At 43.2% G+C, this 16,126-nt stretch overlaps 1 protein-coding gene across 3 annotated transcripts in view; it reads right to left on the bottom strand.

Annotated features, from left to right (window-relative positions):
• Nucleotides 1-16,126, bottom strand: part of arhgap29a (Rho GTPase activating protein 29a) — a 50,204-nt gene that overhangs the window by 15,630 nt on the left and 18,448 nt on the right. For 2 of the 3 annotated variants that reach the window (XM_010891148.5, XM_010891149.5), the window contains exons 3-12: nt 11,517-11,660; nt 5,752-5,848; nt 5,514-5,586; nt 5,125-5,185; nt 3,504-3,659; nt 2,709-2,773; nt 2,415-2,525; nt 1,103-1,183; nt 697-858; nt 198-335 (exon numbers count right to left, since the gene is read on the bottom strand). In XM_010891148.5, coding sequence (XP_010889450.4) covers nt 198-335; nt 697-858; nt 1,103-1,183; nt 2,415-2,525; nt 2,709-2,773; nt 3,504-3,659; nt 5,125-5,185; nt 5,514-5,586; nt 5,752-5,848; nt 11,517-11,660 — 1,088 coding nt within the window. Of the gene's footprint in view, nt 1-197; nt 336-696; nt 859-1,102; nt 1,184-2,414; nt 2,526-2,708; nt 2,774-3,503; nt 3,660-5,124; nt 5,186-5,513; nt 5,587-5,751; nt 5,849-6,883; nt 7,411-11,516; nt 11,661-16,126 lie in introns of those variants that run through there. The other variant, XM_010891151.5, reaches the window with a different exon arrangement.

The raw sequence follows: 16,126 nt of genomic DNA, 5'->3' as shown, positions 1-16,126 counted from the left end.
ATTTCAAACCTTAATATATACTGTACCTACATTACTGTACAGTGTAACTAGGAACTGTTGCAATCTATGTTTTATGTTGTGTGCTGCAACTTCTGTGTGCTGCTATTATTGGCCAAGTCCCTATCAATGTGGCTAACCTGGTCAAATAAAAGTTAAACAAATAAAATATATAAATAACAATATACTTGACAACATACAGCTTTGAGAGTGAGGTCGCACTGGAAGACCAGCTTTCGTAGCTGGGTAATAATGTCATTCTTGGTGTTGGCCATGTCAACTCGCTTCACCTCGATGTCAGTCAGACAGGCCTTGCAGTGGTCTCTGGCCTCATCCATCTGTGGTAGAGAGCAGGGGAGGGAGTAAACAGGTTACATCATAACAGCTCACAACTACAACCCACTGATCAAAAGTCGAAGATTTTCTGAACGTGGATTTTCATTCAGCAGGTGTTAGGTGGTAAAAAGAGTTTGACTCAACCTTAGGCTCCAGTGATGAGCTAACACTCTCAGGGGTAACATAAGAGCATGTAGGATGAGTTGGGGCCTAAGTCAGTAGTTACACCCCCTTAGGGATTAACTATGGGTTTTCAGGGATGATCTGTGGGCGTCCTGGAGTAATCTATGGGCCTCACAGATGAACTCCATTAGCATACTGCTTTAGGGACAAGCTGTGGACGTCATGGATCATAAATCTGACCTTCTGCATCGCCTCCTCCTCCAGTCTGCGTCTCTTCTCCAGCTTCGCTGCTCCCAGCTGCTCCTCCTCAACACGGCTGGTGGACACCCGGGCCTTCTCATACTCCTCTTGTCTCTGAGCCTGCAGAACGCGGGCCTTCCGAAGTGCACTGTCCGCCTCATGCTGAAAACAAACGCGCAGCGTTCGGTATGGGGGGAGCCAGGCAAACGCCCTTCGCTCACACCGAGTCTCGATTGTGCAGCGCTGTTAAGTTCTGCAGCCTGTCAACGACTGACACACACTGATGCTCAGTAGATAAAGCTGTTCCGATTAAGCTGGTGGTGCAGTTGGACCTGCAGAGACATTCAACAAACCCCACACACTAACACCCTGTCTAAGTCTCCTTATAAAGCCAAGTTCCACCCACCATTTTCTTCTGCTCTCTCTGCCACTGCTCCTTGACCTCCTTCCTCAGTTTGTCCAGCTCATTCTTCCGCACAAGGAGAGGCTACACACGCATGAAAACAAAAGATAAATCATGTCAGAACTTTTTCCACCTTTAATGTGACCTATAACGTAAACAATTCAATTGAAAAACAAACAGAAATCTTTGAGGGGGAAAAATGTAAAGCTCACAATAGCCTTGCTGCATTAGTGTGCACACCCTTAAACGAATACTTTGTTAAAGCACCTTTTGATTTAATTACAGCACTCAGTCTTTTTTGAGTCTATTAGCATGGCACATCTTGACATGGCAATATTTGCCCACTCTTCTTTGCAAAAGCGCTCCAAATCTGTCAGACTGCGAGGACATCTCCTGTGCACAGCCCTCTTCAGATCACCCCACAGATGTTCAATTGGATTCAGGTCTGGGCTCTGGCTGGGCCATTCCAAAACTAATCTTCTTCTGGTGAACCCATTCTTTTGTGGATTTGGATGTGTGCTTTGGGTCATTGTCGTGCTGAAAGGTGAACCTCCTCTTCATCTTCAGCTTTCTAATGGACGCCTGAAGGTTTTGTGCCAAAATTTCCTGGTATTTGGAACTGTTCATAATTCCCTCCACCCTGACTAAGGCCTCGGTTCCAGCTGAAGAAAAACAGACCCAGAGCATGATGCTGCCACCACCATGCTTCACTGTGGGCATGGTGTTCTTTGGGTGATGTGCAGTGTTGTTTTTGCGCCAAACATACATTTGGGAATTATGTATTTTGTGCCCTTCTCCTGACTGATATCTTTCAACAATGAGATCCCTCTGATGCTTTGGAAGCTCTCTGCCCGACCATTGCTTTTGCTATGAGACGCAACTCAGAAAATGTCATGAAAATCCTACTAGAACAGCTGAACTTTATTTGTGATTAATCAGAATCACTTTAATTGTTGGCAGGTGGGTAATGACTTCTATTTAACATGAGTTTGAATGTGATTGGTTAATTCTGAACACAGCCACATCCCCATTTATAAGAGGGTGTGAAAACCTATGCAACCAGGATATTGTAACGTTTCTATTTTAAATTTTCGCCCCTCGAAGATTTCAGTTAGTTTTTCAATTGAATTGTTCACATTATAGGTCGCATTAAAAGTGGAAAAAGTTCTAACATGAACAAAAACCTGTCATTTTAACAAGGGTAGACTTGTAGACTGTATAGACTTTTTATATACACTGTATTAAAACGCTTCTGAGTACAGTTTATGCACTGCATTGTATAGAGAAATTGCTTACACATGTATGCATTACAAACCTGCATGAATTTGTTGGTTTGAAGGGCAGCTGCTGTGTGTAGAAGGAGTTTGCTGTACTCTGTATCATTCCTAAACGCTGACATGTAGATTTCCTGGAACGGCATGAATTCCTTTGGTGGGAATATGACAAACGTTACACATTGCAACATTAAAGGAAGTGGAGTAGATGTTTTATGATTCATTGTTTTGACAGCCATCATCTGTTGACACCACAGTTGACAGGTAAAACGATGTGGTTACAGCAACAAATACTGATGAAACTGATAAAAGGAAATATGTTTCATCCAACTCACCTGCTGACTGGCAAGGGTCTTTGCTGATTCTGCCATCTTGGCATAGGTCTTTGCACACTCCATATCTGCAATCAGACAGTTAGTATGTTTAAATTATGTTTTAAATTTGGCTGAAATAAAATATGACGAATTTACCCTTTGTCCCTGTGACATCCTATCAACCCAATTCACTGGTCCTTGCACATATTTTAAGTTAACTTGAATTTTTATATATTTTTTTTTACGTTGGGGTAAATCAAGTTCCTTACATGTTCTAATGAGCTATAATCAAACTAAACTCATGATGTACTTTTTCACTGTTCATAAACCATCTTTCCAAAAACGTGTAGCAACTGTTGATAACCTCTTTAGAGGCCCCTAACACACACCAACCCCAGCTCCTGTGTGTCAGACGACGAAAGCATCATATTTTTGGCTCCAAAAGATGACCATTAAGATAAGTTAGAGCTTTTTGGCTACTACGGGCTGTACTGTATTAACCACGGCCACAATAATAAGCCAAAAACTGTAGGACCCATCGGTGTGACATTATACAAGACCATATATTACTTAAAAACAAATAACATACATTCAGTAATAAATAAATGTGATTTCTTATCAAGCTCTACATCATCGGTCTAAAGAAGTAAAAAAAAATGATGTATACAAATACTGAAGATGTGTACAGCAGCCTCATCATACCCTACTGGATACTACCACAGTCTCTTGTGACTGGGAGTCACTTCTTATGAAGCATACCCGTTGACAATTTCAAATTTAGAAAGAAGTGGCGTAACAATTTAACAAGTGGCTCACCCATACTGAGTCGTTTGTCCACCCAGGCCAGCAGTTCCTTGGTGTACTTGGACCAGGCCTTGGCGTACAGCAGAGCCGACTCAACTCCGCCTTCACTTCGCTGTAGAGCCAGGTCAACACCATCCACCTCCTCCGCCCTCGCCGGTGGGGACGGACCTGGGAGAGTGACAGTAACACGCCATAGATTGGGGAACATGTGGAGGCTGGCCCTGGGTCTGACAATGAACATGGCGAACTACTGGCTACTGGCTACTTTCTATCAGCTAATAACCACAAGCAAGCCCCAGTGGGTAAATATGTGTCTGTGTATGTATGACAGCATGTGAGAGTGAATGTGTGTGAGCGCATGTGTTTACGAGGGCGCGTGTCTGTCAGATTTGCACTCCGCAAAGCCCCTGCTGACCTTGTCTATGTGTTAATACACTGTGATGCTGAGTAGACTGGACAGAGATTGCCTGCTGTATGTATTTATATGACTGAGGGTCACTGGCTCTGTGAGAGGACAGCTTTTACAGGCCCACTAACTATAGAATAGAGCAGGGGAGAGCAACTAGAGTCAGTTGTAACAGACAACGGATGGTTACAGGGCCATGATTATAAATAAGAAACCAGGCAAGCATAGTTCAGCCTCCCTGCAACAGAAAGTGCCATCTCGAGATTCAAACCCGGGTCACCCATGCGAAATATTGTGTCGTTAACCACTACACCACAGAGCTGTACATTTGCCGGGTGTCAGCATAGCCTCTTGTTTCTATCCTGAACAAATCCTCTTTTGCCACTGGCCGTTTTAATAGTTAATTGGCCATTCGTGAATGACATTGATACAGTTAAACTGACTAACGTTTCTTACTAAGTGTACCTCCACCACAAATAGCATAACTTTTCCATGCCAGAAACAGTCGCAATATAACCCTCTGTTTCTAACCTCTTCTTGGCCGTCTCTGGCCAAAATATATATATATATATATATATATTTAAAATTTAACACTTCAAATGTACATATATTCTGATGTGTTCCAAAATACATGATATTTCAAGAAAAAACTAAAACATAATAATAATACTATATCACTTTGGAACATTTCAGATAATAACTCATATCTCAATTGTGGGAACATTTGCTCCCTAATTTTTACAAATTTAAAAATAAATGTTGTAGGGCCAAAAGAAAATGGTCTGGTTTCCAGCAACTGCCATACAGACTACATAGGAAGACATATATCTATGCTGTCATCCTAAGTAACTTATTTAGCCTGACACCTCGCAGAGACAGTAAACACATCAATAAAAGAGGGCTGGTTCATGTCAACGTGTGATATTGTCACTGCCAACCCAAGTGATTTATAGCCTCTAAACTCATTGACACCTTAAAGAGACAATAAAAAAGAGGGCTGGTTTAGGTCAATGTGTGATCTTTTTTAAGGGACTGCAAGTTCACAGAAAAGGTGCCTAATGCTGAATCCCTGGCTGTCTATCAAATTGTTCAGAACATATTTAGGGTGTGCTACTTTATTCCTCATTAGAATGGATAGTCAGGCCACAGTACATGGTTAACAGCTTTCTGTTTTTGGGTTTTGGTTAGTTAGTGGATGGAGTAGTAAGGTGTCATGAAGGATCTCACCTGAAGGATCATCTTTCTCTGGACCGGATCCTCCAGATTCCACAGAGAGGTTCTCAAATGACTGGGAAAACAATAAAAGGTAGGATGGTACTCGGCATGACAGCTTGGCTAACGCTGGTTACTTTTTGTGTTACAAATAAGCAACAAACCCTTAATCTATTACCATGTCATGGCTATATCTTTCAAGACTAGTCTCCACTTTGAAAAGGAAACAATCTCTCAATCCAATCATATAGTGTCATACTGTTTCCCAAGTGCCCCAAATACCCTTTGATCTCCTTATCCTGGGCAATCTTTGTACAGTGAATCACCTTCCTTTACTGTAAACACATACATCATGTCCAGACAGACAAACAGAAAGTGTGTGTGTGTGTGTGTGTGTCTCCTACCCTGCTTCTTCGGGTCAGGGGCAGCCCCAACGGTGAACCATTCTCTACATCTCCCATAAGGAAGTCAGACACTCTGAAGAAAGAGGACACAACAACAATTACAGGTGACCGCGTAAAACAGCACCGGTTTGGGGTCCGATGGACAGTATTCAGCACAATGATTGGGGTATGGAGGGGGGCAGGGCAAAGCTGATCTCAAATCAGTAGCTGCGGGTGATTCCTCTGAATGTTTACTTACACATTGCCAAAAGTGAATGCCAATGTGTCGACAGAAGTGTAAATCTCTCCGAAAAGCTTCTGCTTGTTCTCCTCGTTTACCTCCTTGAAGTTAACGCCTGCCAAAAGAGATGAAGAAACCTGTGAAACCAAATAACTGACACCACATACCCTTTTGAAACAACTAACATGATACGCTGTATTCTTCCTCTCACTGTTACCGACATCTAAGTGCCAGAACATATGTCCAACATGATAGTAGTCATTATCTAAAATGTTGCTATTCAGGTTGAAAGCCTATAGAATTTGAAAATATTACATGATTTTACATAGTATGGAGTCATGAGAAATCACTGGTCATATGATTGGTGATAAACATCCTTAAAATTTACGAGAAGAGCTTTTACTGGAAAATCAGAGATTTGAACTGTAATCTATAAAGGCACACGGTTTCCTTTATCAAGTCATGAATGAAAAAGACAATGGGGAAAACCCTAATGTAAATGGACTATAATCAGTCTTCTTCAAAATAGAGGTGGACTGTCCCAGTCTAGAGAGAGTCCAGAGAGAAAATTATCCAGGATGGGAGCTGAACAAGCAGAGCGGGACAGCAAGCCAGCCTCCACTTTAAAACCATTCCCTGTACAGTGAACCACTTTTGACCAGTGTCCTATGGTAACAATGAGTGCACTACAAGCAGATAGGCTGCCAATTGGAACGTCAGCAGTGACGTCATTCCCTCAGGCCATCAGCGTTCCCTCTTCTCCTTCCTCTCTGCTTAACAATGGGCATGTCTAGAGATCAGGATATAATCCTCAAAGGAAATAGTAAAAAGCTCCTTCTAGAAAGCTTCTAACCACACTCCGCTCCTGGAGATTTCTTACTTATGTGAAACTTAAATCAAACTCTCAAACGCAACGCTTGGTAGTCCGGGATTAAAGTTTAAATTAGCTGGAAACACAGCTCCAATCCATGGAAACACACAGGGAGCACAAGATCTCCCCACGTAACCCAATAGTTTTCTTCTAAATACAGTGAAGTGGTGAGCGAAGGAATCTGGGAGACTCAGATAGAGAGAATGGCAGCACTCTATTCTCTCACATCCCAAACTTCCTGTCTCTATCACAAGAGGAACTCTGCCAGCCACCTCTTACCTTAGCCCAGGCTTCCCTTCCAGTGGCCGAATCCTTCCTAGAAACCTCCTTACAATGTTGATGGTCAGCGGGTTATAGCAGTACAACCACTGTCACTATCTCTCTCTTTCTCTCTTTCTCTCTCTCTCTCTCTGCCCTGAAGTACTCCTTTCTCTCCTTTCCTCTGTGGTCTTCTTGGCCATATACGGTTCAAACGGCTCGTTGAGTTCAGCAGGTTCTTGGTGCTTCGACGGTTCCTCAAGGTCAAGCAGATCTACAGCCCCTTTAATAAGTAAAAATCTTCTTCCACTAGCACATGGGAAACAGACGCACATTTCCCGAAAAAAGAAAAACAACCCAAAAGGCTTATCTGTCCAGGAAGGAGAATGGAAGAGTCTGCAACAGGGTTCAATCCATAAGTTCCAACAGCACCTGTAGGGGGTCCTTTCAGGTGAGATGGTGTGTCAGGGAAGTATCTGTCCGTGAACCCAGCCGGCGAGCTGCCTCCGCTTTGGACGCTGTCGCCGCGTCTCTGTCCTTACGTCCTTTACTCCACCCTTCTCCTCACAACACAGGACATCCTGAAGCTCACTGGAACACAATGCCAGCACTCAATCCGGCCAATCACAGTCCAAACGTGGACGTTACATCATCGGGCAAAAGCGACATTGTTTTCACTGGGAAAGCAGAACACTCCTGAACGAACACTAATCGATTCCACCTCTCAGGCCAGTGAACAGGAAAGCAGAACACTCCTGAACGAACACTAATCGATTCCACCTCTCAGGCCAGTGAACAGGAAAGCAGAACACTCCTGAACGAACACTAATCGATTCCACCTCTCAGGCCAGTGAACAGGAAAGCAGAACACTCCTGAACGAACACTAATCGATTCCACCTCTCAGGCCAGTGAACAGGAAAGCAGGCTGACCAAACAGATATTGATGAGAACAAACATACGTGGATTAGCCAGGACTCAGAAGGCAGACTGTTGGGGGCCATAAGGCCATAGAGGCCTTCATGGGAATGAGAATACCTTACTGACCAACATACAATAATGTAGCTGGATTGTAATTGACTAAATGCCAGTAACATCACATAAATTCCCAGTTTTCCATAAATCCTAGTCAGAGGAATTCGGATTTCCTGCCTATTCCCACAGCAATGAGCATGCAACTTCCTTGTTAAAAAAGTGACGACTACCTATACAATTTTATTCCTCTCTTCCCTTCTTCCTCCTTCTGGTGCGCCTCCTATCGCTGGACAGTGGCCAGTGCTGTGAAAGTCATAGTCCCACTATGAGGGCATAAATTAGGCCAGGCATGAGAGACTGGAGCCAGTACTTTATCCACTGAGCTGGCATGACAGAGACAGTGACAGAGACGAGTGCAAATTCACTGACATATGCACAGACAAAATCACATACACACACACACACAATCCCCCTGTTACTTAGGTTAGCAGAAGATGGGGAATAGGTGTGTAAATGTCGAGCGGAGTCATTGTGTGAGTCACAGCTGTTGGCCCTCTAGTGGTGATTAAAGGTTGTTACAGTGAGTCAGGGATAATACCATGCACAATTTTAATACGATTTTACTATAGCTCATGCATCAAATCCAACAGCAACTACCGTTTACATTAAAATATCCTTTGCAATTCAGACGGGTCATTGATCTAGTGCTTTGTGCCTAGGGACACAAAGAACTGTTAATATTAAACAGTTCCCAAGAGAAAGCCCCACAGCCTTGGAGACCAGTTTAGCCATTCAGCAGAAACCCATGACTGTTGGCCAGCTTGTCACAGGAGACTCTGTGAAGTCTGTCCAACTGTCAAAGCAGAGCATACAGATCAATAGCATTCAGCGCTAATGCTAAATCTGCCCCTGTACAGTCCATCTCACAGCAGCTTCCTACAGTTCCGCTTGAAATATACCAGGATGCATATGACAGTGCAGAAAATCTTGGCATCGACCTTGGTTCAAATACCGTTTGGTTGAATAAAAGGTAGAATATAATTTAACAGACATCACTCGCAGGCATTCAAGTGCACACACACGCACACACACACACACACACACACACACACACACACACATCTAGCCTTTGTCCTGGGTCATAATGTCATGGGACTTCTTCAACAGAAAGCATTGCCAAAAGTATGCAGCCAAACCAGGGCCAGGTTGCCTGCAATGCAAATCCAGCAGAGGTATACTTTAATCGGAGATTCCTGTGTGTGGGCCAAGTGAAGAATTGCCCTCCATGGCTGATCATAATCACCGAAAGAGGAGAGGAGGGAGATGGGATTCCTCAGATCTGTTCCCCTCAGGACAGCAACACAAAGCACAAAGACTTCAGTCATTACTCTACCTCCTACTGTCGGATTCAACAGGAATTCGGATTCAATCATGGAAATAATACACCGTCTGTATTTTTGAGTCAGAGTTCAAACGCTGAGTGTGATATTGCCGCAAAGTTACATTGTGGCTATAGGCCCTAGGCTACCTCCTGATCCAAGAATGAAATACATTGTATTTTCATTGCTCAAGTTCAGCATCAACAACCGTTTTGTGAGTTTTGCTTTAAACAATAAGTGTATACGGGCATGTTAAGGTGATTATTTAATAAAGAGGAAAGCAATATGTTTGGTGGAAGTGCTGAGACCATCGAAACACCTTTCTAATTTGATAGTGGTAAGGGAGTTGCCCTATCTAAACTCAAATGCCCACATACATCAAATAATAAACAGTTCCTCACTCAAAACCTTTTGTGGTTTCTTAATTTTTTCCTGAGCTGTATATGTACTGGTGCTGGTCATAAAATTTGAATATCATCAAAAAGTTGATTGATTTCAGTAATTCCATTCAAAATGTGAAACTTGTATATTATATTCATTCATTACACACAGACTGATATATTTCAAATGTTTATTTCTTTTAATTGTGATGATTATAACTGACAACTAATGAAAATCCCAAATTCAGTATCTCAGAAAATTGGAAAATTACTTAAGACCAATACAAAAAAATGATTTTTAGAAATGATGGCCAATTGAAAAGTATGAACATGAAAAGTATGAGCATGTACAGCACTCAATACTTAGTTGGGGCTCCTTTTGCCTGAATTACTGCAGCAATGCGACTTGGCATGGAGTCGATCAGTCTGTGGCACTGCTCAGGTGTTATGAGAGCCCAGGTTGCTCTGATAGTGGCCTTCAGCTCTTCTGCATTGTTGGGTCTGGCGTATCGGATCTTCCTCTTCATAATACCCCATAGATTTTCTATAGGGTTAAGGTCAGGCGAGTTTGCTGGCCAAATAAGAACAGGGATACCATGGTCCTTAAACCAGGTACTGGTAGCTTTGGCACTGTGTGCAGGTGCCAAGTCCTGTTGGAAAATGAAATCTGCATCTCCATAAAGTTGGTCAGCAGCAGGAAGCATGAAGTGCTCTAAAACTTCCTGGTAGACGACTGCGTTGACCTTGGACCTCAGAAAACACAGTGGACCAACACCAGAAGATGACATGGCACCCCAAACCATCACTGACTGTGGAAACTTTACACTGGACTTCAAGCATCATGGATTCTGTGCCTCTCCTCTCTTCCTCCAGTCTCTGGGACCTTGATTTCCAAAGGAAATGCAAAATGTACTTTCATCAGAGAACATAACTCAGCAGCAGTCCAATCCTTTTTGTCTTTAGCCCAGCGAGATGCTTCTGACGCTGTGTCTTGTTCAAGAGTGGCTTGACACAAGGAATTCGACAGCTGAAACCCATGTCTTGCATACGTCTGTGCGTGGTGGTTCTTGAAGCACTGACTCCAGCTGCAGTCCACTCTTTGTGAATCTCCCCCACATGTTTGAATGGGTTTTGTTTCACAATCCTCTCCAGGGTGTGGTTATCCCTATTGCTTGTACACTTTTTTCTACCACATATTTTCCTTCCCTTCGCCTCTCTATTAATGTGCTTGGACAGAGAGCTATGTGAACAGCCAGCCTCTTTAGCTATGACCTTTTGTGTCTTGCCCTCCTTGTGCAAGGTGTCAATGGTTGTCTTTTGGACAGCTGTCAAGTCAGCAGTCTTCCACATGATTGTGTAGCCTACAGAACTAGACTGAGAGACCATTTAAAGGCCTTTGCAGGTGTTTTGGGTTAATTAGCTGATTAGAGTGTGGCACCAGGTGTCTTCAATATTGAACCTTTTCACAATATTCTAATTTTCTGAGATACTGAATTTGGGGTTTTCATCAGTTGTCAGTTATAATCATCAAAATTAAAAGAAATAAACACCTGAAATATATAAGTCTGTGTGGAATGAATGTATACATTATTCAAGTTTAACCTTTTGAATGGAATTACTGAAATAAATCAACTTTTTGATGATATTGAAATTTTATGACCAGCACCTGTATATGTAAAGTATATACACACACACATAGATCTTACAGCGGTCATTATCGCCACAGCAACCAATGTAAATTTTGAATGAAAAATAGATGTGTTCATTAAACAAAAGTTTGTGCATCAAATCAAATTGCAGAGAATTGTTTCAAACTACATCATGTAATGTACATAATGTATCAAATTCCACATGGCTAGATGTATTGAATCATCTTGAAGGGGTACGACTCAAATCCCTTGTCTATAGGGTGTGCTGCTCACCTTTGACCTGTGCGATGACAGTGCCTGCAGCACTGAGGATGTCCACAGAGTTCAGAGTCTGATGTTTGCTGATCACTGTCTTCAAGACACGAAGCAGTTCCCCAAGACGCTCATGGACCAGCTGATGAAGACAGTCCTGGTGTTCTGGAAAAGAAAGCAACAAAAGACCAGACATTTGAACATCTGTCTGTAGCACTTTAGCACAGGCATTTGTCCACATACTGTCCATCCTCTGGAAGGAACCAAACCACAGACAATACTAAGACAAATCATTAACACTGTGGCATTTATTCATATACAGGATGAACCATATTTTGTCTGGAGGGAAAAGAAAACTGTAAAAGAACAAGTCTGATGTGTTTGTGTGAAGAGAATAGTCCATCCATAGTAATTTAAGAGAGATAGAGACAGAGAGGGAGGATAGAAAGAGAGAGGCAGGCAGAGAAGAGAGCAAGAGCGATAGAGTGGGACAGAGAAAGATTGAAATAGCTTCTTTTTTTTTGCTTGATGATTCAAAGTATGTTAAAAGGTTTGCTTTGGCAATGTATGTGGGAAAACATGCAATGCCAATAAAGTATATTGAATTAAACAGACATAGACAGAGTATTCAAAATTTGCTTGGCCACCAGACCATTAAGTGGACACTTTAGAGTCCTATAAGCACTTACATGAGACCGTAATGGGCCTACCTGATAACTAATAGATAAGTAAACATGACTTGAAATGGTCTTTCTGTAATCAGTGGTTAGCCCATAAGATATACCAGGTATGTGAGGAAGTGTGTACACATCCACAAAAAAATTGACCATTACTGCTTTAATCATGACATTCCTTTTTGCCTGCACAGGCGTTAAGGGTAAGACAACTTTAGTACGCAACCAGCTGGGTAGACACATAGTTTGAGGATGAGCCCATCTGGAAGCAGCTGAATAGGCGGACATAAATAATATTCTACTCGAGACGCTTTTACAACTTCCTTTAAACCTATTTCCCACCCCTGAGCGAGTACGGTACTGACACATACTAGTACGGCCCACCGATGACTGTTTTCCCCAGAGCCCAGTGAAACTGAGGGCCAAAGAGTCAACACACACACACACACACTCACACACCCACACACACTCACAGGTCTGTCAAAGCCACATTTGTGCTGACCGTCGCCCCTGGATTACCCTGCGTATGGAAAAGGGGATCATGGAGACTTTAGCCGTCTCCCGTTTTTTCTTTTATTCATTCCCCCTCTTTTTTGGAACAGGACAAAAAAGACCGGCAGTGGAACTAATGTCGCTGAGTGGATGTGGCTGCCATCGCCATGACAATGCCAACTGCCCTCTAACCAGGAAATCCAGCCAGCTGACCAGTAGGTGACCGACTGACCGCTTCATAGGGACAAACAGTAAATGTCAACAAGCATCAGAGCAAATAAGTGACTGCCTCATAAGTATCGTAGGTAACAAGTTACTGTAACAAAAACTACCAACGTGAAGTGACAGATTTACAATAGTTCCACAGATAATTTCATTGGCCGACTACATGAACCTAAATACATAAACCTAAGTGCAGTAGCGCTGTCATGAAACAACAGTTCACGCAAGATAATGAAGGTGAATAAGCCTTACAGTGTGTCTCTGGCCCCCAGAATGCCCCACTCTGACTACCATTACCAGGAAGACTTTTTCTGGGCAAGATGAGGGTGAGGAGAAAGGTCTGATTTATCTCCGGTTGTGGTGATTACAATTCCTTTCTGTGTGCAAATGTTTACTAAATACTATTTGGTTTGATGGGGAATGTTAGGACAAGATTACAATAAAATCAAGGTAATGCCAAAAGAATGTAGCCGAGTGACTCATTCAGTCACAACTTCCTACTCTGTTGGGGTGTTCCCCTTGAGTGATTACATTCAGCAGAGTGCAGCTGCTCACTAAAGTCCATCTATCTGTCTGTTTCTCATTCTCTCTCTCTCTGTTATGAAGGACATTTGCTCCACAGACCCCTAGCGTGTGTGTGTGTGTTCTCACACTGCAAGATCAGCGCACAATGACCAGGTGGAACGGGCTTCACAGCTAGACACCCTCAGACGCTCGTAATTGGCGGTTAGGGGTTGGATTGGAACCCCTTATTTTAAAGACATTCCCGACACAATGGCCTGAATCGGCGGTCCACATGCAGACATAAATATATATTCATTCGCAGAAACACAGAAACGACAGAATCCTCGACGATAACTTCTAAAGATGAGGCAGAAAAATAATTCAGAATGCTCCCTTCTCCGTCCGTGACATGGCGGGAGACTCGTAATGGCTGTTAGTAGGCCATTGCATCTAGGCCCTCCTACATGGAGCTAATTAGCAGGACATTACGTTGCGTACTCAGGCCCAGCAGGACACAGGATAATGTACAGAGAAGCCGGTGGTTTAACCCCGTGCCTCCCTGTTAGAGGGGATCACAATGAGATAGAGCCCTGTTCCCACCAGGGACCTCCAGCTATACACGCTCCACCATGGCATTGGGGGTACAGACCCGTGTTTGTGGCACTGAACGTCCAGGGGGATGGGTTCACAATAGATGACAAGGAGCTTCACCAGGAAAACAAACCTCACTCCCAGCATTGCTGGGAACTGGAATAGCTGTTTCACTCACTCTGTAAACATTTAAAGTGGGGGGAAAAAATCTGATTTAAAAAAAAAAAATGAATTCGCTGGATAGGAGGGTTATTTATATCTTTTTTTTTTTTCTATAGAGGAATACCATGCGTTTGGTGAGAGTGCATTTGAGTGGGAAAAGCTTTCCTATTGTCTCGCAGGCCATTTGCAAACAGTGGGGCCTGTCTCCTTGTGGGCTTGCCTGTCACATGAAGCATTTATGGAACAATATATCACAACGCCAGCTTTTCACTTTACACAGAAGGAAGGAGGGATGGATGGATGGATGGGGGGTTCCGGTAGCGGAGATGAGGGGGCTGGCAGTGGGAGGAAGGGCCGTTTAGACGGCGGTGGTACCTCCCCTGGGTTTTGTCCCCAACTTGCCTCTTTAAACCCACATTCAAGCTCAGCCAGGTTATTGGAGAACAGAGAGAGACATTCCCGGGAACCCTCTGATGGGAACAGAAGCTACAGGGATCAGTCTCCCGTTCCCAAAGAAGAGGCCGCCGATCGGGAGTGTGATGGGAGGCCTTGCCAGCTCCACATTGCCACATTTTTACCTCATTAGCGTCATGGAAACCACTGCATTCCAGCCTGCCTGTGTCTCTTGTTAGGAAGTGGGGCGAGGGCAAAGGGGTAAGGGGGTGACTGGGATCAGGGGAAATCCATCCTAAAACATTGTAGGATCAGTCACCCTCAAGATGACACCTCAATACGAAACCATTCAAAGCTCCTCTAACTCAACTGGCAGCTATCTAAATGAGTGCGCACTGAAATAGGCTTTTATTTGTAATCAACAGAGGTTGTCTCACACAAAATGCTCAATTCTTCCTATGGATCAACCGTGCATTAGTTCCAATATCAAATATTTTCCAATGTAACAGTGGCAAGACTGAAACAGAATCTTTGCAGAGACCAAGGATACCGAATAATTTATATATGATCATGTATCTTAATTCTGCACTGAGAAGGTGTATCTTCCACTGAACCACATAACCAAAGAAAAACACGTTACAGTGCACTGTTACAGTGCAGTCCCAAAACAAAGATGATGTTGTGACCCTCTCTCTTGTAACACATGACATTCAATAGCCTCTGAATCCCATCTGATATGACTTGGCAACATTCCTCTCCCTATGACCCTAGCTATGTTCAGTCACGCACGGCAAATCATGGGAGCGATGTATTATTTATGCTTCAAAACATTTGAGAGGACAGAGGGTGCTTAATGGCACAAAGCAAGTGTGAAATCACTAAACATGTCACAACTGGGTCCAGGGGGGCCCAATCAAACACAAGGAGCTCATAGGCTAACACACCACGCAAAATATGTTGCAGGGCCTGGGCATTCAATACTAGCCTCTATTACCTTCAATCAGTCAACAAACTTCAATACGTTATATTGAGTCAAATGAAAACCTGTTGGTAGAAATACTGATGTGGCTGACCGACAAAGAAGTATGTTCCTGTAAACAGTTATAGTCAGTGGGGTCAGAGTGCGGGAAAGGGGCTACTAAGTATATAGGGCCCTAAAGTGTAGAGGGGACCTCGAATATTTTTTGAATCTTGAATAAAGAGGGCCCAAAATGTACAAGGCCCAGAATGTTGTGCTACATCCCTGGCTATAGGTTGCTGGGAGAACTGATCATTGCATTTCTTGACTCCATTTGGAAAGATGGAGTCATCCCTATACTTAAATATATTCTTGCCCATAGTACTTCAAAGATGTTGTCAACACTTCATTGAGTGTTGCGGAGAGTTTGCTACCAGGCCGACAGGTCACAATAGTGAGTGGATATTCACTTAACTTTACACAGCCTAGTCTATTAGCCTGTGGCACATCTCGGATTCCCTCTAGCACCAGCAATACACGCTGATTGGATGGACTAGACACTCCTCATGTCTCTGACAAAAGCCACTTAAACATTTCAGTGCCAGCGTGAGAAGACTAGCAATTTTAAAACATTG

Source organism: Esox lucius, chromosome 21 (assembly GCF_011004845.1).
Source record: "Esox lucius isolate fEsoLuc1 chromosome 21, fEsoLuc1.pri, whole genome shotgun sequence".
In the NCBI taxonomy this organism is placed as follows: domain Eukaryota; kingdom Metazoa; phylum Chordata; class Actinopteri; order Esociformes; family Esocidae; genus Esox; species Esox lucius.
Note: the sequence above shows the minus strand (reverse complement) of the source record. Positions and strands in the feature narration are given on the sequence as shown.